The sequence below is a fragment of the Bombus vancouverensis genome, chromosome 8 (assembly GCF_051014615.1).
Source record: "Bombus vancouverensis nearcticus chromosome 8, iyBomVanc1_principal, whole genome shotgun sequence".
Taxonomy (NCBI): Eukaryota; Metazoa; Arthropoda; class Insecta; order Hymenoptera; family Apidae; genus Bombus; species Bombus vancouverensis.
This window is the reverse complement of record NC_134918.1, coordinates 5923999-5949927: the sequence shown is the minus strand read 5'-3', so window position 1 is coordinate 5949927 and position 25929 is coordinate 5923999. Positions and strand designations below refer to the sequence as shown.

Below are 25929 nucleotides of genomic sequence, written 5' to 3'. Positions count from 1 at the left end.
TTACATTGATTTATTCTTTAAATATTCCCAACAAATGTTTTAAATTTGTTATCCAGTATTACTATGATTACTAATTTATCTTATGACTTATGATTTTTGTCATTCATAATATTCATGGAATATTAAATTCGCTATAGAAAACTACTTTCATTATGTACATAAACATAAAATTCATTATAAATTGTTTTTTTTTACATATGATTTCAGCTTACAAGAGAAGATAAGTTACCCAAAAAAATATGCGATGATTGTGTGTATAAAGTAGAATTATTTTATCAATTTTGGAATACTACTGCGAACGCAGAGAAACAACTATTACAATGGCTGGGAGAAGTCAGTTTAGAAGACAAACAGGGTTATGTTACCAATGTTCTCAATACGGTAATTTTTTTTCCATATAATATTTGTTATTATATTCGATTCATAACAAAATCTAAAAGCATAGATAGTCTTTTATTTTTTTTGGCATTCAGTTCCATGTTTACCTTAGTTACTGTTACTGTTACTGATAAAAATATTTAAATATTATTAATCTTTACTTTCGTAAGTTTTTTAATTGTTCAATTTATTGAACTTTGCTATTTCTAATTGACATTCATACTTAAAATGTCCGTTAGTAATTTTATTATACTTTAAAGTAACAGTGCATTTGAAGGTTATATTTTATTTGTAGTCATAAAAGATAAAAAATATTTTTATTTACTTATATGAAATATAAAATATTTGAAAATAATAAATAAATTTTGTTTCTTATGTTCAATTACAGAGTGTAATGAAACAAGAACAGAATTCAGAGAACAGGTTAGATGGCAATGTGATGCAGCAAGTGGGAGAGCATCAAAACAATATGGGGATGGCTATGATGGACAACATGGGTTTGGGTATACCCATGATGATATCAAGTGCTAATCAACAACAAATCACCTCAGTTCCTATGGACACAAGCAGTAATACTGTACAAACCGTTCAGGCAGTACCTGGTCCAAGTTCACAAACCACACATAACCAAATACCGCAGAATCAAACAAGCACTACGCAACAAGAAGATGAAGAGGAAAGTAGTGAAGATGATGAAAACTCTGATGAAGATTGCGACGGAGATGAAGGTAGGTTTTATAACAAAATCTTTGTATTTTTCTCCTTTCCTTTTCAAATTTTGAACATCTGTATAAAAGAAATGAATTTATATATGTTTCTATCCTCTTCCATTAGGTCTACCCGTAAAAGAAGAAAGTGAAGAGGATCCCAACAATAGAACCATAGAGCCCACAACCTTTGTAAATGTTTCTCTAGCTTGCGACGAGGCAGGTCCTTCTGGGCTACAGCAACAAAAAATATCAGATATGCCTGAGATGCCAATTCCACAACCAACTGACGGGGATCCCAAATCTGGGTGAGTCTTTTATCCGTATGTTACATCTCAAGAGCCAAAGATGCTATTTTGTTGTGGTAATCGCAAACATTTACACAGACATTTTAATGTTCATTTACATGTACATTAAAACATGTATATGTAATTTACATGTTCATAGCTTTTTTCTTTTAACAAACTTCAAACTTGTATAATTTGAGCCAAGTTACGTGTTTTGATTTGTGATTACTTGATTCCGATTACTTGTACAGTGACTTTTATTGAAAACATCAGAAATTTGTATACTTATAATATTTCACGTAAATTTGAGTCTGAATCACTTTTCTTTCTTTTGTATTTAGGAGTTAAATATTACTATCTAAAAAAACATTTTATGTGTCCAAATTAATCATTTTTCAATGTATATAATATTTTAAATAATAGTTTATTCACATTATTTTTATTCTTATTATGGTTGCATGTACTCTGTATAGTTTTAATTTTTGACTTTAAGATAAAAGACACCTTTAATTTTTGGTTTTGAAATAAGATACATAAGAGTTAGCCACCTAATTGAAATAAATAAGGTGCAGTGGGATGATAAGGTAAGTTAATACACACCCCACAACCATCTTTGGCTCTCTGTATTTTGCAATTTGATGTTTTCTTCAATATTTCAATAATTGACTTTGTATTTCATTTCAACAGAACTATTTAATTATGCGTATAGCATATTCACATTTAGGTAAAATATCAGTCTTTTTGTACAAGGGTGTGTTCACTTTAAAAAACAAATTGCAAAATACCTGAATATTCTTACATGTGATAGCATGTACTTAGAGTTCATTTCAATAAGAATAAGTGAAACATAACATTTGAAATTCTGATATCGCACACATTGTTTAGATTCGACTTTGTTACAACTTTCCTATTTAAATGAACTCTGTCCTAGTTATTATTGATACATGTACAATAAATGGACAGAGGGATTCTACTAATTACGATCCAGTCTATTAACACCTGTACGACCTGTTTTTTAACATGTACGTAAGTGAATCAATTGTTGTGTAGCACTTAACGCACAACAGGTATTTAATCCCTCTGTTCAATTGAGAACCAGATGTTTACATGTTGTCAGTATCAATATCCCACGCTTACGTGAAGGCACAAAATGCCGCACACGGCTAACAATAGGCCGACCAAAAATCACAAACTAATATTTCGTAAGCTAACGTCACGATATAATAGACGCTTGGTGCATAATAAAAGTGTCACCAAACCGTTATGATTCGTAAAAAGAGAAAAAAGAAAAGAGAATCAAATACCGTTTCTTGTCGTCTTCGTGCTTTCCAATGCCTACGCTTTTACATTATCGTCAGGACCACAGTAACATTTAGTATATCGGTTAGTCTGTAAGTGCTATCGTTCTGTTAATTGCGCACAACACCCGCTGATAAGTCGTGTGGTGTTCTTGCCACGAGTTCGGTTTCAATCAATACCACTTGTGGCTGGCATTCATGTTAGGTGCCGGTCCAAAACAATCGAGTGTTTTACGAGCAAAAATAAGTTCATTTAAAACGAAAAAAATAAATTAATTAGAGTAATAATTAATCGAGATGTGACGAAGAATCGAAGAATAATCATCGTATTGAGAAACATGAAGAGGACTTCAGACAAAATTTTATTGAAGGCGAGTATCAAGTTTTTGTATATTTTCGGGCTCTTATTTAATAGTATATAAGTATGATTTCTACAAAATTTATTGCTTTCCATTTACATTTACGCGATGTTTCCAAAGAATTCGTGATTTTATTCTTTGGAGCTTCCCAGCGCGCGTCTCAGCATATTTTTTGCTGAAAATTCGCTGCGCTTGTGTTATAGAAATTTTGATCGCGCACTATTATGTCGCGCGAATTATTTTGTTTATGACATGGTTCAAAAAGCAATCGATACGTTATGCAAAATTTTGCATTTTTCGATGCTTAATAAAACCAGGCTGCGTTTACGCGCCGGTGAGAATGCAATTGTTTGCGTTTCGTTTTGTATATTTGTGGCGCAGTGTATTTGCATCGGTACACTGAAGGTAATACGGATGCACGCAATGTTATATTTGCGCAATGTATTTTCCGATTACGAGTTACGATTTGAGAACAGTGTGGAATTTGAAACATTTCTTGTTTCCGTTTAAAATTGTTACTGTATATTTATCATATTTTATCGTAATTTATAGATACCATTAAAACTTTTGACGTTTTTATATTATAACGTGAGTGAACATTTTTTTGCAAAGACTGTTAATTAGAAGTTTGTGGTGAAAGAAAATAAGAAGAGACTGCATGGATGTTGGACAATCGACATAAAGGTGAGGATCCAATTTTCATTTAATATTACAATAATCTGATCTTTAAAAATACTGTATCTTAGTAAAGATGACGACTTTTTAGCAAGGGTTTGCTTTCTTCTAACTTTTTTGCCAAATTTTGTAGCTTAACTTTTCTTCTTCTGCTGGTTTGCTGTAGAAACCTTTAATTTCTTTCTCGGTTTATGCCAATTACTTCATCATGAGTCTAGAGACGTGGAAAGGCGAGAGATAGTTCAAGATAGAATTAAAACGCGCGAATTTTTCCATCTTCTTTAATTAGATTCATTACTAATTAATTTAATATAAATAAAATCGTGAAAAGTGTCAAGTATAACTTCCTTGTTTAACATCTTATTTATACATAAAAATAATACGTTTAAATTTTCAAAGGACGAGACAACTATATCGTATAAACTGCAAAGGTAAAGTGAAAATACAAAGAATAATTTCTTTACGATCTTCCGAAACGAATATACTCTTATCTGAGGAATATAATATAGTCTTGTAATATATAATATTCTTCGTACTAATAAAGAAGATCGTGAAGATGTTCGACGGAGAACGATGACGACACAAAACTCTCTAAGCTCGATTTGCACTTACGCTCTCGTCGCACTCTCTTTACTGCTGTGTCTTTAGAAGGGAAACCACAATGCCCAAGCACCTTGCACGGTCACTATGCAGAAATTATCACGCAGCGTAAATTCTCTATTTCTCCGCTTTCGTATCTTTTCTCACCGCCGCCTATTGCAAGAAAGAAAGTAAGATCACAGGAACGAATCAAAAGACAATGCCTATGTGTATCGTACGGTGCTATTCGCCGCTGCATTGTCCTTGGGTTTTGTCGATTTCAGGGAAGGAAGCGAGACGTTCGGCGGATTGTCGGGGATGCTACGTCAAATACTTTCGCCATCGCCCGAGACGGGAGATACCGGTTTACCGGTCACTTGTACCTTGCTTCAGAACAACTCTATGTTCTCCAATCAGTCGTCGATGATGCCCTCAACGTATCAAACCGTCCCATCCCATTTGCCGTCCATTTGCACCGATCAGATTCTCTTGGATCACGTGCAGATCGTCACTGAATCCTATCCGTGTCCCACCTGTGGCCTTGAGTTTCGAAGCGCTCTGAAACTGAATTACCATATAAGAACGAGTCATCCGACTCTGCCGGAGTTCGAGCACAATATAGAGAATCCAATGAGGTACTCGTGCGCCATTTGTTCACGAAGTTTCTACGCTCTGAGTCACTTGAGGATGCACGAGGTGACGCATTCCGCGCCAGTGGCAACCTCCTGCGCACCGATCCCGACCATATCGACGTCGGTGAACGTAGAGAAGACGTTCGCCTGCGATCGTTGCCAAGCTAGTTTCCGGTATCGTACGCTTCTCGAGCGGCACAGGAGGATGCACGAGGTTGGCCAGGAAAAGCCTTATTCCTGCCCTAGGTGCTTAATGCGTTTCGAGACGCGAAACTTGTACAATCATCACGCGAAAACACACAAACCGATCCTGACAGCCAACGATAGGATAACTGACACCGTAGTGTCTTCCGGTGATCCGGTCACTAGCAGTATTAGCGGTACCATGGCATCGTCAAACAAATCGGTAGTCTCGTATCCGTGCGATTCATGCTCGAAACAATTCGCAAGCATCGAGTCATTGACTACCCATAAGGCTGTACATAGGTCCAGGCCGCTCGTATGCGACGTATGCGGCAAGGGTTTTACACATCGCAAGTATTACGTGGTGCATCAACGTATCCATACAGGAGAGAGACCGTATCTTTGTGCCATGTGTGGCAAATCATTTACACAAGCATCCACGCTTACCGTCCATCGTCGATATCATACTGGAGAACGTCCTTATACCTGCACATTGTGCGGTAAAGGATTCGTTACCAGAACGATCATGCTGAATCACATGAAAAAGCATTGAACTCGATCGTCGTGATCGTACGATAAGAAACGTTAGTCAACCGGGTGTACGTTAAAAAAACGTATAAATTTAATTATTTCGTAAATAACGAAAATATGCAAGATATATCGATATTCGAGTTGTGTTACGGAAGTTTACGATTTTTTTCACGTTATTGTTTAATTGTTGGTTAAATTTTAGTCTGTTATAATGATGGTGCAAGAGCAGTTGCGTATTTGCACTCGTTTCTAATCGCGATAGAAATAGGTATATGTGTATTAGTTAGGAAATTAAATTTCTTTCTACTTTTGAGAAAATTCGGTTCGAAATTGTTATTTTGCTTAACAAAGGTGGTTTCTTTCTAGAAAATCATTCTCGAAGTGCCTTAAATCGCTTAAAAAATAGAAGATCAATTATAACGCGTATTGCGCGAATTCGTCACAACGATCGTGTAAACATCTTTACAAAATTCAACCATAGTAATAATCTATCGTATTTTTAAATTCGTTGAATTCGACGAATTTGTTAATTAGTACCAGGGGTACATAAACGAAATTATTAACTAATAATTATTATTAATAATTATTAACTAATCTTATGTGTAATATGCATGTCGTCACTGTGATACTGTTTGTTCGTGTATATTCGAAATATTTTAAGCGCTCTAGTATACCTTTTTCGATTTCTTTGACTTTTAGAATCGCGAAATTTTGTTCGAAAATGTCGATTTTAAACACGAAATTTGCTTCAACTAAAATTAGTACCTGTTTAACGAACTAACTTTTTAATGTGCCTAAAAGATAGAGTTTTTGAGAAGTTTTAATCGACGAAATATGAAAAAGACATTCTACATAGGAAGAGCTAATTGTAATAATTGCGTATAAAGTGTTAAAAATTATTTGATGTTAAAATATCGTTATAATAGATAGAAAAGCATTAGCATACGATTAATGTACGAGTATACGATTATTTTAAGCATTTTTAGTTAAACTGGTAGATCGAGGTGATATAGTTAGCGTTTCAGCATTAACAATGAATTCATGTGCCTCTAATTAATGTAAGTACAGGGTCACTACATATGAATATCGTAAAACGTAAGTATGAAGACGCTTAAATATTTCTATGTAATCTCGTGAAAAACAAGATCTCTGCTATTGATATTCTGAATAACATAGTTATAATTAATCGTTGGACGTAATCGTTGCTAAAAGATTTCTAAGAATTTTATCACTCCTGAATGTAATTTTTCGTCTAATTAAAGTTTTCAATGTTACTAGAGAGTTGTATATCCATTTTGGAGAATAGTATTTCTTTTTTTTTTACTACTAATAATTTATATTGAATTATATTGAGAGAGAATGGTATGGTGGTTCGAGCATTTATAATAAATTTTAATTTTCATCGTCGAATTTAGCAACTTATATTGGATAAAGAATATTTTGTGACAATAGTGCTAAATCACTGTGTAACTTTTATATTGAACAAAATTTTGTATACATTTTTTTTTTAATTCTGTTAACTCAACAATAGTAAATTTTAATATTTAAACCAGACTTATGTGATATACATAAATAAGCGGTTCGACAAATTTCCTCTTGAGTTTCATTTTCTTTAATATTAGTTACTGAATGTCCTTAAAATTAAATACACATATTCGATTAGAAACTCGAACATAAATTCAAGATGGTGGATGTATCACGTGATTGGATCGTCGGTAATATAGAGCAGCATGTGGTAAGTGTACGGCAGAGACTTTACGTTTAAAAAAAATACAATCATATTTTCAATTACAAATTATTGTATACTTTTTTTAATATTTACCGGTATTATTGATACGGTAAATATATAATGCAACAATAAGTATTTATTTTGTATAATTATTGCCTACATACATAGGCAAGCAATTATCGCAGCAACATTTTTAACCATTGTTTTTATTTATTAATTTGTATAAGCATCAAATATATTGAATAATTGAATATGGTAAAAAAAATTATCGTTAAATCGAAAACTCGATCGCATTAAATAAAATCGAGTATTGGAAAGACCGTGTGGGAGTATGTTATAATTTCATTGAGTAATATATTTACAAATTAGGCATTCTCGTTCGTATTAAGATAAACGCATTTTAACAATACACTGTGTAAATTTACGAGCTCCGAAGAAGTTTAAACGTAAGAACGCGATGAAGGAAAAAATACTGGAAAGCACCGAGGCACTTTATGAAGTACTTAATCTCGTAAAGGCGTACACTTGTCCCCGAAAAAATCTGACAAAATAAAACCATTATTAAACCCCCTAAAAGGAAAGAGTACAGTATATCGACCGCATAGAAATAATACGTTGATTGATCTACGTTTTGTGTCTCTCTTCTTTCCAGATATTTTGTGTCAAAGCTTCAGATGGTACCTCAGGATGAGCAAGAATGCGGCCCGAACGATGAGATGTTTGATCACGAAGATACAGAGCAGCTGCTCGTCGCGAATCGTATGCATGTTCCGAACGTGGGGAAAGCGGAGATAATCATCGCTGATGATATCGTGCAGTGCAATCTCTGCGGAGATGGTTTCGTTTCCGAGCATGCTCTCGCTCTACATTTAAAAATGCACGAACAGGACGAAGCACAATTACAAGAGGATCAGTTTGTTTGCGAGCACTGTGGTCGCAGTTTCACAACAATCTCCGAATTTAAAGAGCACCAATCAGAGCATGAAACGGATGAGAGATACGCTTGCGAAATGTGCGACTATGTTACAGAGCATAGAGAGAATCTAATCCTCCATCAGAAACGTCACAATAACGAGTACGAATGCGACATTTGTGGTGCCAATTTCGTTTCTTCCAGGAGCTACGAAGAGCATCAATCCATGCATTCTGATGAAAAACCGTTTCAATGCGAAATATGTAGTGCTCCTTTTCGATATCGTCAAGGTTTGAGATTGCACGCGAAGCTGCATCAGCCCGATTACGTGCCACCTCAGAGAAAACACCATTGCGAGCTCTGCAACAAGCGTTTCTCCAGGAAGCAGGTATTATTGGTACACATGAAGACGCACGGAAACGCAGGCTCCCAGAACGAATATATTTGCCCAGTTTGTGGCAAAGCTGTCTCTAGTAAGACATACTTGACCGTACATTTGCGCAAGCATACAGGAGAGAAACCGCATGTCTGCGACCTCTGTGGTAAAGGGTTTATCTCGCAAAACTATCTGAGCGTTCATCGACGCACACATACTGGAGAAAAACCGCATAAGTGCACCCACTGCGAGAAACGGTTTACTCAACGAACCACTCTGGTGGTGCACCTCAGGGGACACACCGGAGATCGGCCATATCCTTGCACCTGTTGTCATAAATCTTTTGCCTCGAAAACGATGTTGAATTCACATTTAAAGACGCATGCTAAGCAGAGTGCACGACAGCAACAAGAACAACAGCAGCAACAGCAATTGCAGCAAGAACAGGATGTTCAACAAGAACAGCCTCTTGATACAATTACTATATTGTTACCTAGTTAGGGTATTTCGAATAATCGATCATCTATTGTGAAATCAAGGCCTTGTAGAAGAGTTATTAATTCGTTAAGGAAAATGTTACTTATGCTTAACTAGATAGAGTGGGGTATTTGTATTATTTGTGATGAAGAGAAAGGTAGTTATTTAGTCAGCGATTATTATTCAAATGCTCATTTATTTTTATACGATGATAGAAATCGTGGAACAAGAAAAATCGAAACGTTGAGAGAGATATTTCACGTTACTGTTTTGAGCATTTATTCTACGCACATTTGGTTCCATGTTGAACCGCTGTTAACTATTTCCATACTTATTTTATACATTGGAATAGTATTTGACGAGATACTGAAAGTTTTAAGAACGAATCATGATGCCAGTTTGAATTTATCGAATAAAAGAGTGCTATATGAGTTCCTCGCTAACATGACTATTAATTATTCATTAAACTGGTGAAATTTCTAGTTAGAATCTCGGCTTAAGAATATTTTTGAGTTTCTTTTTTACATTTGCATTTAACTGTTTTATATATTACAATCTTGTACGAGGGTTACATTTACGTAATAATCATATGTACGTACATTCTAGCAAGTATTCCATTTTATTAACACGTTTAGGTAAGATTAATTGTAAATTAACAGTTTCCTTTTTCTTTTTAACTTTACGTATAGAATACGAAAAATCGTAAATGTATAGAATAATAACTCTTATCAATTATTACATATTTTAAAGTCTCATGTTGGATACTGTATTCATGTACGAGCGTCGAACGAAACTTTTTACATGTAATTTTATGTTAATACAACCGTCCACGCTTCTAAACATTTTTTACTATTATATTACTTCAATACTCAACTTTTCTTTTACACGCGTATGTGATTTACCATAGAATAGAATTTTGCGAGGGGTGCTTTAAATTAGTGTACAACAATATACTTATACGATTACTATACGATAGTGCCTTAGTTATTGCGCGGTGTGTTTTCCGCAGGAAAAGACACATATGCATTTAAGATATCCGAATTAATGAATTATAATGCATATACAATAGGCATTAGTTACGGAGTTAACAGATATAATTCACTGTTTTGACTTGTAAGGGAGCCTTAATCGTTGGTAGTTATGCTTGGCGAATGCAAATAAATTAAGCGGAGAAACAATCACATAAATTGCACTACTGTAAACGATTAGGGTTATGTGAAAAACAGTACTTTAATTTGTGATAATGCTTTTTCTGATAAATGTATGAAATGATTACGATATATAGTGATTACCCTAAAAAATAATTTTTTTTTCTAGTTAAACGTTTTCATTCGTGGCATCGCACTTCTCTTAATTTATAAAGCTAGCGTCATTGCGTTGAATACTATACTGAACTTCTTATTTATCGTGTGGCTTTTGTTATACTTGGTGCATAGTAACTGGGAAAATAGTTCTTTTATATCCTATCATTAAAGCTAGTAGTCGTAGTGTGATATGTCGTTTTAGTGTATCATTAAATGTAGATAGTATTAATTACATGAGTTAAAATGTTTATAGGGTTTAAGATCATCGTTTATGATTGAGAAGAAGGATGAAATTTGATGCCTAAATTTCTAATGATTCAACTCATTAATTTCGCAGATGTATATAAATCACAGAGTGTATGAAACAAATGAATGCATGAAACCGTTGAAGCCTGATTATTTCTACAAGATATCTAATCATTGTTTATTGTCCAACTCAGATAGAACAATAGTCTTCTTTTGTAAACAAATTCATAAAAATAAACAATACAGTAAATATTTTGTTTTATATTTACACACATAAAACTTCGTTCATTATTCTATGTAAATTAGTAACGTTATTTAAATTGCGAATACTCTTTATTTTTCACTTTTATCGCGAATATCGTTGTTTATCAGTTCTGATGATCGGAAGTTCCTAACGATGCTTTTAGCGACGCGAATATTACAGAAATCTGACATCGAGCTTTTTTCCAAGTTACATTCCTTCGGCATGCTTTTCATGGCTGTGTGCATTTTGTGCAACGTGTCCACGATACAATTGTCTGTCTCATATCATTTATCCAAACGATTCCTCGAAGAAATTGTCTCTCACGAATCATTGATCGCTGTTTGACTGGCTTTGTGCAGTAAGTAGCTTCATCTTCTTTCAATTGTGTTAACTGTATAGTTATTCTCGATTCATATGATTGATATTTTTATCATAAAAAGAAACATAATCTGCTATCGACAAAGAAAACAGATTTAGCTTTGAAGATAAAGTAAAGCAAAATTGGAATCAAGTACACTTCCAGACATCTTTCCTTGACTCGACGTTTCATGAAAACTGCATTAACTACTTAAGTAACGTCCTCGTTCTGTGCGTGCAAGCGTCCGATTTATAAGGCAGCTCACGCTTTGTTGTCTTTTTGCAGACCGAAAAGCGTGAAGACGATACCAGCCAAACGGAATCAGTCTCGCACCGCTAAATCGTCCAACGAGGAAGCTCGATCGTTTGTGAACAAAGTGATCGATAACTCTCACGTCGTCCAGGAAGCATCGTATCGATGCGAATCCTGTGATGAGGAGTTCGACACGGAGGCTGCTCTGTTGGTACACAGAACCGAGCAATCGATCCTTCGAACTCGGGAGGCATTGAAAAAAGCTGAAAAGAAATACACGTGTGACGCGTGCTGCGAAAGTTTCACGAAGAAGGTACAACTGTTCAAGCATCGACGAGGTCGATGCAAAGAGTTGACAATAGCTGAGAGCAAACAGCATAAAGCGAAGGACAAAACGATAAAAACGAAACGGAAGGAACCAAATGTTTCTACTGATCCGATCGAGTGCAACGTGTGTCATAAAGTTTTTAAGAAGAAGAAATATCTAAATGTTCATAAAACATTGCATGGAGCGCCTCATATTTGTCACGTATGTGGTGCCAAATTGACTTCTGAATATTATTTGAAGATTCACATTAGGAGGCACAATAAAGAATTCACTGAATTTTGCGAGGTGTGTAACAAGGGATTTTACTTAAAGGCAACGTTGAAAACGCACATGAGCGTGCATAGTAATGATAAACCATGTATTTGTGAGGTTTGTCACAAGTCTTTCGGTAATAGAGTTTATTTGAGAAGTCACATGAAGATTCACAGTCAGCCTGAGAATAGGAGGAAGTACAGATGCGAGATTTGTGGGTTCGAGACATTCTACAGTTATTGTTATAAGGAGCATCTGTGGACGCATACGGGAGAAAGTCAGGTGGCTTGTGAGGTTTGCGGTAAATTGATCAGGAGACAGTATATGAAGATTCATATTAGAATACACACTGGTGAGAAGCCGGAGATCTGTGAATTTTGCGGGAAAGCATTTAGTTCGAGGAAGTATCTGATTAAGCATCGAAGAACTCATACAGGGGAAAGGCCTTATAAATGTAAAATCTGTGAGAAACGATTCACGCAACGAGGCACCCTGAGCGCCCATCTGCGTCGACACGAGGTCGCTAAATGAAGGATGCCTTGAATTTTCATCGAGTTCTGTAATTGTTATTCTATGTTTTATTGTTAATAAGCAGACTAATTTAAAGATTGTAATTGTATTATTTTATTTTAGTTCGTAGACTTAACATTATTGATCTTTTTAACGGTATTGGAAATTGTGGATTCTTACATAGTATTATACATACGTACAGTTCGTCTTAAATATTGAGAGTTTAATGATTATTAATAAGAATATGTGATTTGTGAAAATTGTTTTACAATTGTGTTTATTTGTATAGCTCACAGATGTTAAAAATAATAACGATTTAAAGACTAACGGAGTTGGAAAATATCTTTCTTTTTTAATATAGAAAAAATTATATGATTCTTCCATGATTTTAATTTGTATTATGGAAGAATAGTGTGTTATGTTAATTGTTTTAAACAGACAAGTTGCGTAAATTGTATATAATGTAATAAGATTAATGATACATGGACATAAATTATCACATCGCTTGTAATATTTTAATATCTTAGTAAGGATATGAAAATATTAAAAAGTTCATTTTAATAAAAAGTCAAATACTTTTAAATTTAATCCAGATCGGCCTCCTTAGGTTAGTATATTTTGTATCTTCGAATGGTTTGCACGACAGCTGGTAAGTAAATGATAAATGATTCTTGAGCTGGAAGAAATATTAAAAAAAATAGCTACACTTTGCAACAAATTGGTTGGCAATAAATACCAAATTAACAGGCTATTGCGAATTTACTGTTAGATAGCCTTTAACAAACATTAAAATTGAAGTATATTTTAAAATATATAACTTCCACGAAATATCAATTTTCGATATGATTTCTTCAAAAACTTTGACATGAAAATTAGAAATGTGTACGAATATAGAATACTGAATATGAAAATAATTTCAAACATGAAAGTCTAACAATATTAAATTTCAAAAGTTTCCTAAAAATTGTATACATATTATAATAACTTTTTATAAATATATTCTATAAGCTATTTAATCTATTGTATCTACAATTTTACATCTCATTTTTATTTTACTCTACGTAAAAGCTTCATGACATTTTCTACAAATTTTCTCTTCGAAGTATATTACATCTTTATCGATGTTAAACCACCAACAGCAGAAGAAATACCGTGATCGGTTCGTATCTAAGCGGAAGATAATTTCTTATTCGAGAACAAGTATATTACCATGTTAATTGCGTCTCATTACATTCCATACGTTGACGAGTCTTGTCCATTGCAGGTGTCAGGAGATCAGCATGGAGGAAGCGAAAATAGAGCAGATAGAAACGCTCGAGGATATGGAACTGGTCAAGTATCAGAATGACGTTTGCACGGTTGAAGAGTTCGAACAGATCAGTCATCAAGAGATAGTAACGGACACGTTAGAAGAAAGTAACGACACGGAGATGAAACTGATTCTAGAAGAAGAAGAAGAAGAAGAAGAAGAAGAAGAAACAGGGGGGAACGTTAACATAGATTATAACAATAAATACGAGAGCAGAAAATGCTCGGTCATTTATGAATGCGACGTCTGTAACAAAAAAATGCGTAAGAAGCTTCAATTTCTAAAACATAGGCAGGATCATGAAAGGAATTACAAAGAAACTGGTGGTCATTGCGAGGAATGTGATAAAAGTTTCGCGGATGAAGAGAAATTGAAGAAACATATGATCAAAGTGCACCAAAAGGAGAAGCCTTTTCAATGTGTTCTCTGTAATAAATGCTTCAAAACGGAAGAATTCTTAAAGACACATCTGAAGCAACACAACAAACGTTTTACGTGCGATATCTGCGGTATCTCGAAGGTGTCTGGCTACGATCTTCGTTTACATAAAAAGAAACATAACGAGGAATATGTGACGCACTGTGAAATCTGCGGCAAAGGCTTCTACACGAACCAAACCCTGGAAAGACACTTACTCACACATACCGGGGAGAAACCATTCGTTTGCAAGGTGTGCAACACCCCTTATGCGAGTGCTGCGTATCTGAATACGCACATGAAGTCTCACGGCGAACGAGAGAAACACAAGTGCAATATTTGTAATTTCGAAAGTTACTGGAAGGCGGCTCTAAAGGTGCACCTTAAGATACACACTGGAGAGAACCTGATCACGTGTGAGATATGCGGGAAATCAGTCTCGAGTAAAGCTTATCTGCAGATCCATATGCGTATACATTCTGGCGAGAAACCACACGTTTGCGAAGTATGTGGCAAAGCCTTCAGCGTTCGAAAATATCTGATTGTACATTTGAGAACGCATACAGGTGAAAGACCGTATGAATGTAAGGTATGTCAGAAAAGGTTCACGCAGCAGGGTTCACTGAATTCGCATATGAAGTCGCATAACGAAAGGAAGTGAACCAAAAAGAGATGTGTGTTTGTATAAGATTACTGGCAGGTATTGTATTTTGAGAACAAGAGATACATGTACCAATCTCTGAGGTTTTTGGTACGTAGAATGGTAAAGAGCATGAGGCATTTGGTTAGAGGATATATTGCTGTAGAAAATTAGGTATGTTAGGTGCTATGAGATCTTTGTGTGCTGATTGTCATTATGAATTTTAAAACTTAAATTAAGGATGAAAAATATTTTAATTGTTTTTTATCTAATTTATTTTCGTATGTTTAGAACAGAATTATTTTTAGAAACTGTGATTAAAAAGGATTTTACTAAAAATCTTTCTAAATATATTGTTATTAACATTATAGAAAAGTTCAATATGACAGTCAACACGCTATTAGGACAAATTTTTGTAATAGCTATTTTTTATTCAAGACCAACCTGTACTTTCCAAATCTTTTTTACAAAAAAAATCACAGTAAGATATTTATAATCGTGGCGAAATATTTCTCCACTGAAAACAAGTGTAAGTGCAAATACTAAATACTCCAAATATAAATCTATTATGCTAATGTTAGAGGATAACGATAAAACCGTTGATAAATTGTATCAAGCATTATTGCAATGAGAATCAATTAAGTTAGGAATTGATTAAATTGAACATATTTGAATTAGAAAAATAGAATATCAGAAGATTCTGTAGCAAATAAGCTTTTGATAGCAATATTTGAGTATATATATATGTAACAATAAAAAATTGTTGTTACCAATGAAAAGTAATAGTACTGTAGAATCTCGCAATTTAAAATGTGCCATAATATTCAAAAATCTTTAATTTCAAAAATGACATTATATAAACCTAATCCCAATCTACTTTGCATATATACGTCTTTCTTTTTTTCCAATAACGAAATTATTCTTGGCCTAACTTAGTGATAAAATACAACAAATTGCAATAAATATGCAATTAGCAATATCAAAGAAAACGCGAATATAACAGAAGTGTAATTACTGAAAGTATAAATACCACATGCAAGACCAGTTTGTATTTAAGAGTTATAAAACACTATACTTAATATTTATTAAAAAAAGGATCAGAGACATTAATTATATTGTAATTAGGAGATTGTATATTTTACTAACATAATTTTACGAATTATATCTTAACACTCGTGGATGTCTTATCTTTGTATTAAGTGCAAAACTTTTAATACATTCATATAACTTTCCATGTAAATACACATTCTCGAAGCTAACAACGCACATGTGCAAATAAGTGAATACTTATTTCTTTATTTCAATAAATTTATTTTTTTTTGTATACTATACGTGATATATGTACTTTATGTTCATTTTTTATGTTTTTATTTTGTAAACGAGTATTTTAAGATGTATACGAGAAGTAAATGCAAAGAGAAATAAGAATTATACACAGAAGATTAAGAACAATATTCTGTTATTCTTTATTTCATATAATTTTTAAGAATGAAGTATGCAATAGTCACTAATTTTTCCTCGAAATGTATGAATATCATTTTTGTAAAAATCACAGATATGTAAATTTTTACTTTCGTTAATTTTATTAAGGGTTGAAGTATATTTGTATTTATCACAAATATTTTTTTTACAAACTGTAAACTTTTTTCAAAAATCATACGAGAAACAATTTTAATTTACCATAAAAAATTACATATTCTGTATATTCATACGAGCAACGGAATACAAGAATATTTTATCCTTGTAATAACTGTTATTAATCGAAGAACGAATTTCATTCCATTTCATAAATATATTCGAATACTTTCATTTTATAAATACGCTATTAACAGTATTACGGTCTTATATAAAACAAGTCCCCGAAACACACGAAATATAAAACATACAAGAGCCGAACGAAGAAGAAAGAAGAGAAGAAAACGTAAAAAGTAATTCGAAACCTAACACCACAATATTCCTACTATACATCCAGTGTATTCTGTCAGATGTAAATCAACCTAAATGTTTATTAATAAAATACCAGTTCCTCTCATAAAATCGAAATTGCCGCTAGATCTAAACTAATAAAGTAAAAATCGCTATTGACGACACTCTTTTTTTCATTTTCTTCGCAGGTCACTGTCGAACTCGAGGATCGAACCAACAACTCAACAACAAGTGATTACGGAAAGATCGATAATTTTATATACAGTCATAAAAGAAGAGGACGATTATTCAACGTACCAATGTAAAAATACATTGCCAAAAATTCGTTGTGCAAAGATTGAAAGTCTGACCAGAAACGATTCAAACGGCGAAGAAGAATCCAAAGAAACAATGAAAGAGGAAGCGGTCTCCGATATTAAGCATCCTGATGCCTTGGCACAGACGTTCTATCAGTGTGATATGTGTAAAAAGCTTTTCAGGACAAAGAATCTTTACGAAGGCCATCGAGTGTCTCACAGCGACGCTCGACCTTATCAGTGTGATATCTGCGAGAAATCCTTCAAGAGGACCAACACACTAGCCGTCCATAGAAGAATCCACACTCGAGAGAGGAATTTCGTGTGCGACGTGTGCGGGCACGCGTTTGTCCAAGCTTTCCAATTGACTACTCATCAGAGGCGCCATTTCGACAAATATACAAGATACTGCGAAGTATGCAAGAAAGGATTCTTCACGAACGCCGAATTACACGGTCACATGAACGTGAAACACGGAGCTAAAGAACACGTTTGTGACTCTTGCAATAAGTCTTTCCCGAATAATCATACTTTGGTGAAGCATCTGAAGGTTCACGATCCGAATTTCAAGCCTGTGAAGCACCAGTGTGAATTCTGTGGCAAGACGTTTGTTTATAAGAATTCTTTGGTGTTCCACGTAAAGTCCCATATGGGTGAAAATAAATACGATTGTCATCTTTGCGGTAAATCAGTATCTTCTAAAGGATCTCTTCAGGATCATCTTCGACTTCATAGCGGGGAAAAATTGTTGATCTGTGATGTCTGCGGCAAAGCTTTTCGCAAGAGAAGCACCCTGGTTGTTCACAAAAGAACTCATACCGGAGAGAAACCGTATACTTGTGACACGTGTGGAAAATCGTTCACGCAGCACTCGACGTTGGTTATTCACAAACGATATCACACAGGACAGAGACCGTACCAGTGCGAGATTTGCAGCAAATCGTTCGTTTCCAGGTCGTCGTTGAACGCTCACAACAAAGTGCACACGGTGAACGTTGCTGTGGACCAAATGGAGTGATCATTAAAACTTTGAAAGTTTCTAAAAAATTAGTGACAATAAAAGATGACGTTTTTACAAAAAGAGTCACAGAAAATGAACTTTTGGTTTAAAGGAATATTTTCCAGGTTTTCCGAAGAAAGGTTGAAATTTTAAACGCTACTTTCATACCTGATGATACATTTATCATACTTGAAATTTTTCATTGCATATTATCGATTCTAATTCTCAAGTGCGATGAATTAAAGACGTAATTGTATGAAAAGGAATGTTCATTGGTGCCAAAGTTATAAGTTGCACAACATCAATTATATTTTTGTACCTCTCCTTTTTTTTTTTTTTTTTGTTTCTAATCTGCCGAGAATACCTTTTTAATTTCATCATTCGGGTAATGTATCGAAACATATCACTTTCGTATATTATATTTCCTACAGTATTATGTTAATTTACGTTATGATATTGTACATAACGAATTTAGAATAAGAGAGTCTGTGGACAAAGTGCAAGCAACTCTCGGTCGATCTCTAAAAAATTTGTAAATCGATCATGTGGAACATGGTATTTTTTCAAGTTAATTAAGACATACTATTGCATGTACAATTTTGTTAAATAAAACAACTATTTGACATCGTCCAAACAAGATCGCTTTTATTATTAGAAACGCAATTTCGAAATAGCATATTCGCAACTTATTGTTTCTTTTCACACAACTCACTTACGTGTAACTAACTTTAATAATGCGATTATCTACGACTTGTTAATCTATTCAGGGACTTCACATTGAAAGCAAACCGTAGAGCGTGCTGGATATCTCTTCCAGGTATACGATTTGAGAAAACGCGTTCCGGGCGCGGAAAGACTCCGACTATTCAACGAGGACATCTGATACTGATGTGTCCCTTCGAATTTTTATATTTCAGATACAACCAGTTATCCTTCTCCGAAGAGTATTACCCGATGGCGATGTTGACGAAGCTCGACCTGGTGAAGAAGGACGCAAATCCAGAGAGTTCGACGCCTGCTAAATGCGCGGACGCGGCTGGTGGCAACAACGCGACCATTCTGCCGATAAACCAGGAGCAAAACTTTATCAAGCAAGAAGTGAATGACGAGGACGATGAAGAGGATCTGCCATTGGCTTATCATTGCAAACTGTGTGGCGTGTTTTTTGCCTCTCAGGCGCTGTTGGACAGTCACGAGATCGAGCACAAGGGTAAACGCAAGAACACTTGTGCCCAATGTGGAAGAGTCTTTAGAACGTATGTAAATCTACGTAAACACATGAAGAAGCATACAGGTCGCAAGGGTGGACGCAAAGCGAGCAGTACTTCAACAGTGGCCAATCGTTCGACCACGCTAAAAGTAAAGAAAGAGAAACCAGAGTTGGAGTTCCTGTGTAAAACGTGCAACAAGGTATTCCGACATAAGAGTAATTACCAGAAGCATCTAATGCGACACACGGTTGGCGATCTAACTTGCAAGCACTGCCCTAAGAAGTTCCGTCTGTTCCGTGATCTGACCAGGCACGAGAAGACTCACTTCTACCCCAGCTATATGTGCAAAGAATGCGACTACGAGACTACCGTATTAGCAGCATTGAGCATTCACATGTTGCGACACACGGATAAAGCGGACCTTCCTTTTAAATGCAACGACTGTGACAAACGTTTCCGTAAAGCGATAGATCTACAGGAGCATTACAATATACATTCTGGCGACAAGCCTTTCGTTTGTCAGTTATGTGGTAGTGCCTTCTACCTGAGACGACAACTCTCTGCTCACTGCAGACGTATGCATCCTGAAATGAAGGCTAATAAAGTAACCAGTACGGCCTGTGACATTTGCGGCCGTGTCTTGGCTACCAAAAGATCCTTGTTCCGTCACAAGGAGAGCCACAATCCTACGAAACTGTATTTGTGCGATTATTGTGGCAAAAGTCTTAGCAGCGCCGAGCATTTGAAGAAACACAGACGCATCCATACTGGCGAGAAACCATATGTCTGTGACATCTGTGGTAAAGGTTTCACCGATTCAGAGAATCTCAGAATGCACAGGAGGGTGCATACTGGTGAAAAACCGTATAAGTGTGACCAGTGTCCAAAAGCATTTTCTCAGAGATCCACGTTGACTATACATAGGCGAGGTCATACTGGAGAACGACCGTACGTGTGCCAGATCTGCAACCGTGGCTTCTCATGCCAGGGAAACTTGACAGCTCACCAGAAGTCGACCTGCGTTTAAATTTGAGTGCCTTCTTCGTCGAGGGTAGAACTTTGAAAGAAGTGCAGCCACTCTCGGTACCATCGTGTCGTCGTCATCGAGATTGGTCACTTTGTTGGTGCTGACATCACGAAAACTGTAACTCGTTGACGACCGTGCAGCTTGTCGTAGTCGATGACGAACCAAATGTGCGTGGCCGTGTGGACTAGCTTCGACCAACGAAGAATGAAAGAAACTGATCGAATTTTTGTTTCTTTTTGTTTTAACGATTTATCATATTCTTTTTTCAATTGACTACTACACAATTGTGACTGAAATTATATTATTTGCTCGTTCAATTATTATGTTCGATGTTTCTTGCAGTTTCTTTCGCTCATTTTGTTTGTCGGTTTAATGAGCTGATAGCGAGTTCTTTATTGAGAGATAGTGTTATTTTATCGAACAAGTTTTATTTCGTTTACGCGTTCCGATTCGCTGTGTAACGAGTCGAAGGAATTCGTGGTTTACAGCAGACAATTCGAGGCAATTCAATTACGAGAGTATACCGACTGCAAGTTCCATGTTAGTATAAATATTGATACTCGTTATTATATGTTTAATAAAAGAACAATAATTCATTGAAAATGAAAAAATTGTGCGTAACGACTTTCCGCTCCGATTGACCAACGTCTTATGTCTTTCTTCGTTTCTCGCGAGTCAACGATTGTTTCCCTTTATATCCTCTTTAAAGAAAGAGAATTAGAGACACGTCCTGTGTATGTCATTACTAAAGAAACGACCAGCGATCTGGAAGATGTTTCGACGAACGATGCGAACACGTATAACATGTTGAAAAATCACGTTGTTGATTGCAGAACTCTCGGGGTCGTACAGTGGGACGCGAAATCCAAAGACTGCGGCGACCAGGCCATCAAGATCTTCGAATCAAGATCACCCATATCGTCAGAACCATCGCCAGAGCAAATGAATCCTTCGTCTGATAGAAAAGATCATACCTCGAAGGAGCCAAATTACGTTACAAATTCTGACAACGATTCACTGACAAATTCATCTACAAAGAGGAGGAAGAATAAAAGATTCGAAGATCAAGAACAATACATCTGCTCCACCTGTAAGTTACATTTTGACAGACAAGGAGACTACAAGCGTCACATGATCAAGCACAGCGATCTTCGTCCTTACAAATGCGAAATCTGCGACAAGGCGTTTAAACGTTCCTCAGAGGTGTCCAACCACACTCAGATCCACCGTGGTATCGAATACGCGTGCGAAGTATGCGGTTTCACCACGATAAATAAATTCTCATTAAGAATGCATCATCGTCGAGTTCACCAGCGTGATTTTCGTTATCGTTGTGATCAATGTGACAAGGGTTTCATGTCTAATTACGATCTGGAGGACCACAAGGCCAGTCATCTAGGCAGAAAGACCTTCATCTGCGAATTCTGTGGCAACGCCTACTCCCAAAAATCCTACTTGGTAGCACACAAACGGGTAATTCATAGAATTCAAAAAAGCGCGCCGAAGGAGTTCCAGTGCAGTATCTGCAACAAGAGTTTCGCTACCGAGCAGAATCTTCGTAATCACGTTGGTCTACACTCGCAGATGTTCCTGTGCGCCCAGTGCGGTAAAAAATTCGCAACCAATCACGCTTTGAAGCTTCACAGTCGAAAACACACAGGGGAGAGACCTTACGAGTGTATGGTTTGCTCGAAATCTTTCGCCAGGTCGGCCGCGCTCAGAGTGCATAAATTAACACACACGGGCGAGAGGCCGTACGTGTGTGATCTGTGCGGGCAGAGCTTTACTCAGAGAAGTAGTATGATGGTGCATCGACGAAAACACCCCGGAAGTCATCCTCCGCCTCCTCCTCTACTTCTTAGCAGACTCGAGAGCGATGGACATAAGTTATAGCGTTTTCTGGGCATTGAAGATTGTTTGGTGGAAATTAGAATACACAGAAAGATGGAAAGTTCAGTGAATTTTGAAAAATTTGAATTATATCATGGAAGACATATGTGAAGACTTAAGATTTCGCTTTCAAGAGTTTGAACTCTTTGTTTACGTAACGCTTCGCAGTGCGCTTCTAAGTTTCTTCTTTCGTTTGCTATTCCAGCATAGTAAATCTTACGGTATAACTACAGTCCCTTGTCATTGAAATAGGACCACATTTTATTAATTTCGCTGATATATACAATCTAAATTAATGAAGGTATTGTGATGAAAGATCTGATAATGATATTTGTGTAGCTCCTCTTTTGCTTCCATTACAATATAAATTCTTTTCAATTTGTTTCGTATGCACTAACGTTTCATCAACATTTTACGTTATAAATTATGATTTAGTAAATATGTTTTACGAATTTATACAGAATTCTACAAGAAAGTTTGATCTGTGTCAATATTTTTGCTCGTCTCTGTAATTATTAACAATTTGGATATACAGAGACGGTCGTTTAACTGACATAATTCATAAAGCGGAAATGAATTTGAGAAAAACGTGAAATTTCTGCAAGTGGTTCTAACTTGATGAGTAGGAACTGTATTTCTCGTTCGCTTGACAAGTGGTGAAATTATTTATAATAACGGTACTTTTTATAATTGAATGAAAGCTGCTTTACTTAATGTCAAAGTTTTGCAGAGGGAGATTGTACGCCGTTCGTATTACAATATTCCTTTTCTGTTAAGCCTCTAGCGTTATTTTGTATCGTTAAGTCTCGAATTAGAAAATATATTGTGAAATATACGCAGGAGATAAACGAAGCTTTTACAGAACCGTATAAAAATGATAGTTCAAAAACCGACTGCAAGAACTGCTTTGTTAGCGATAAATATTCGAATTAGTTACTAATAAGACTTGAATATGTACATAAGGTAATGTACTTAAACAAACGGTTTGTGTAAAGTACAGTGAATGATAGAAGGATTATAGAGGGAGCAGTGCAAATACACGGCGGTATAGATCGTTAAATATGAATCGAGCCTTACGAATTTCATGATGATTTTGAAAAAACAGAATGAAAGAGAGGGAGAGAGAGAGAGAGAGAGAAAGCGAGAGAATGGGAGCGAGTTTAATAAACGTCGGTTGTTCTAGAAGCTGTGAATTTTACTGATGTAAGTAGTGATACTGAGTGTAAATTCACGATCAATCCGAAAACCGAATTGTTTCAGTGCAATGTTCGACGACATTCATTGCTTGTACTGAATTCTTTGTTCCTTTAATTAAATCCTTTTCAGAAATCGCTCGATCGTTCTCACTATGTGGTACATACTCACACCGTTGTTTTTATCCATATCACGCTCCTCACCATTTTCGTTTAAGACATATAGAACCCTGAAAGCTCAGAACACAGGGATCATGCGAATAAATGTGGCATCGAACTCGACGAAGACCAATCTGCAACTCTGATCCTCTCGATCCTCCTTCCTGTCTTTCTTATTTTTCCTTTGCCCCAAATTAGCATACTGGTCGCTTTCTTACGATTGACTAAACGAATGGATGTTTCAGGAGGTCTACGATCGCAGAAACGTCCCTGGGCCAGGGTAGAAATGATCGAGTGCAGTTCCAAGTTACTGTTCCAGCTTCCAGTCCCACGATACAGAATTCCATGTCCTTGAAAGATATAATATATCACGACGAGAACAGTCAGACGACAGTTAGAGACATTGAAGACGAAGTTAACAATAATAGTTCCACTTTAGGAAGAGGAGTAGTTGATGATTCGATCGTGGACACGGTGAAAACTGTTTTGGTGCCTGTTAGAGATCCAGTGACGAAGGAAATTAAGAATATATTGGTACCTGTTGAAGTGAGGGACGAGTCTGGATTAAACATAATCAAAAGTGTATTAATTCCTTTTTCAGCAGAGGATGGATCGATGTCTTACGAAATTAAAAAGGTCATGGTACCTATCAAGTCGGAATTGAGTTTATCGCCAAAAAAGAAAACTGAGAAAAAGACTTTATTAACAAATAAAACTAGAAGGAAGCAGGTGAATTGTAAAGAAAAAGAGAAGAAAAAAAACGAAGAGAAACAGGAGACGTCATTGGAAAAAAGGACGAGGAGCCCAGAAAGGAAAAAGGAGCCCAGGAAGAAACAAAAGAAAAAGAAGGTAGAAAAGAAAACAGAGAAAGTATTAGAGTTAGAACTGGACAGTATATCGACAGATGTATCCAAGGAAGAAGTGGATCAAATATTGGACACTTTAAAGAACATTTGCCCATTCTGTCAGAAGTGTTTCAGAGACGAGGACCAAATGCAAAAGCACGTCCTCAAGACACATAAGAAACCATATAGCTGCGACAAGTGTCATAAAGGCTACTTCTCCGACTTTGCTCTAGAAGAACACCAGAAAACACACGATGTGGTTCCGTTTTATCAGTGTTCCATCTGTCAGATGCAGTACAAAACCGCGACAGGATTAAAGAATCATCAGACCCGTGAACATAGTGACATAGATCCCAAATTTACGTGTTATTACTGTGAGAAGCAATTCAAATTAAAATTAGACCTAAACCTTCACATCCACAGATCGCACATGAACATAACTTACATTTGCAGATTCTGTGGCATGGCAGTGAAGAATATCGTGCATCACGAACTAAAACACGAAAAGAACAAGAAAACCAGTTATCTGCATCGTTGCAGTATCTGTTCTAGGAAATTCAAAGCGTGGAACAGCTTGGAGAATCATTTATTAATGAAGCACAAAGCTCCTAAGGAAGGATTGGACATGTTAAGGACGCTGTGTGAAAAGAAATTTCAATCCAGAAATGATTTTTATCATCATGTGCTTAACCAATCGGAGGCCAAGCAGCACAAGTGTGTCATTTGCGACAAAACATTTGCTTCTGAGTATAATCTTCGTAATCACGTCGCTCTACACTCGCATACTTACCTGTGTTCCCACTGTGGCAAGAATTTTACCACGAACTACTCGTTGAAGCTGCATCTTCGAAAACACACTGGAGAACGGCCGTATCAGTGTAAAATATGTTTAAAGACATTTGCCAGATCAACCTCGCTTAAACTACATACTTTAACTCACACTGGTGAAAGACCATATGTGTGTGATTTATGTGGTCAAAGTTTCACTCAGAGAGGAAGCATGATGACGCATCGTCGTAAGCATGCTGGAAGTCATCTGCCGCCTCCTCCTTTGATACTAAATAAACTCGAAAATAACGAACATTAATTTTTGTTAAGATGTCAGATATTATGCAGATTAAAATACTGACACGTACAATTTTGTACAATACTTGATGTAAAGTTGATGGTGCAATTTTGGGATACAAATACTTTTTGATAAAAGGTGGAGTTATGGAAGAATAGCCAAGATTAATTTCTTTTTTTTCAGAATCTAGGAACGATGCTCGCTTAAATTCTAATAAATTGGATGTTTTCGTTGCAAGTCTTGGGAAATAAGCACTTTGTTTTCTGTTTATTGTTTGTTGCCTGTTTATTGAAAAGCATATTCGATCGCGATCTATCAACTTACAAGATAAG

At 35.9% G+C, this 25929-nt stretch overlaps 2 protein-coding genes across 3 annotated transcripts in view; both read left to right on the top strand.

The window, feature by feature from the left end:
• Positions 1-25929, top strand: part of LOC117164839 (uncharacterized) — a 55465-nt gene that overhangs the window by 1474 nt on the left and 28062 nt on the right. The window contains exons 2-7 of one of the 2 annotated variants that reach the window (XM_076620711.1): positions 208-381; positions 767-1106; positions 1213-1393; positions 8011-9135; positions 13883-15001; positions 17255-18831. In XM_076620711.1, coding sequence (XP_076476826.1) covers positions 208-381; positions 767-1106; positions 1213-1393; positions 8011-9135; positions 13883-15001; positions 17255-18224 — 3909 coding nt within the window. In that variant the 3' untranslated portion in view covers positions 18225-18831. Of the gene's footprint in view, positions 1-207; positions 382-766; positions 1107-1212; positions 1394-8010; positions 9136-13882; positions 15002-17254; positions 18832-25929 lie in introns of those variants that run through there. The other variant, XM_076620710.1, reaches the window with a different exon arrangement.
• Positions 20445-23663, top strand: LOC143303019 (zinc finger protein 711-like). The gene is made up of 2 exons (XM_076620721.1): positions 20445-20984; positions 21278-23663. The coding sequence occupies exon 2, from the start codon at positions 21387-21389 to the stop codon at positions 22335-22337; it is 951 nt and encodes a 316-aa protein (XP_076476836.1). The 5' UTR covers positions 20445-20984; positions 21278-21386; the 3' UTR covers positions 22338-23663.

Excerpts from the sequence above, each read along its gene's own strand:
- LOC143303019 (XM_076620721.1), top strand. The coding sequence starts at position 21,387 with ATGAATCCTTCGTCTGATAGAAAAGATCATACCTCGAAGGAGCCAAAT.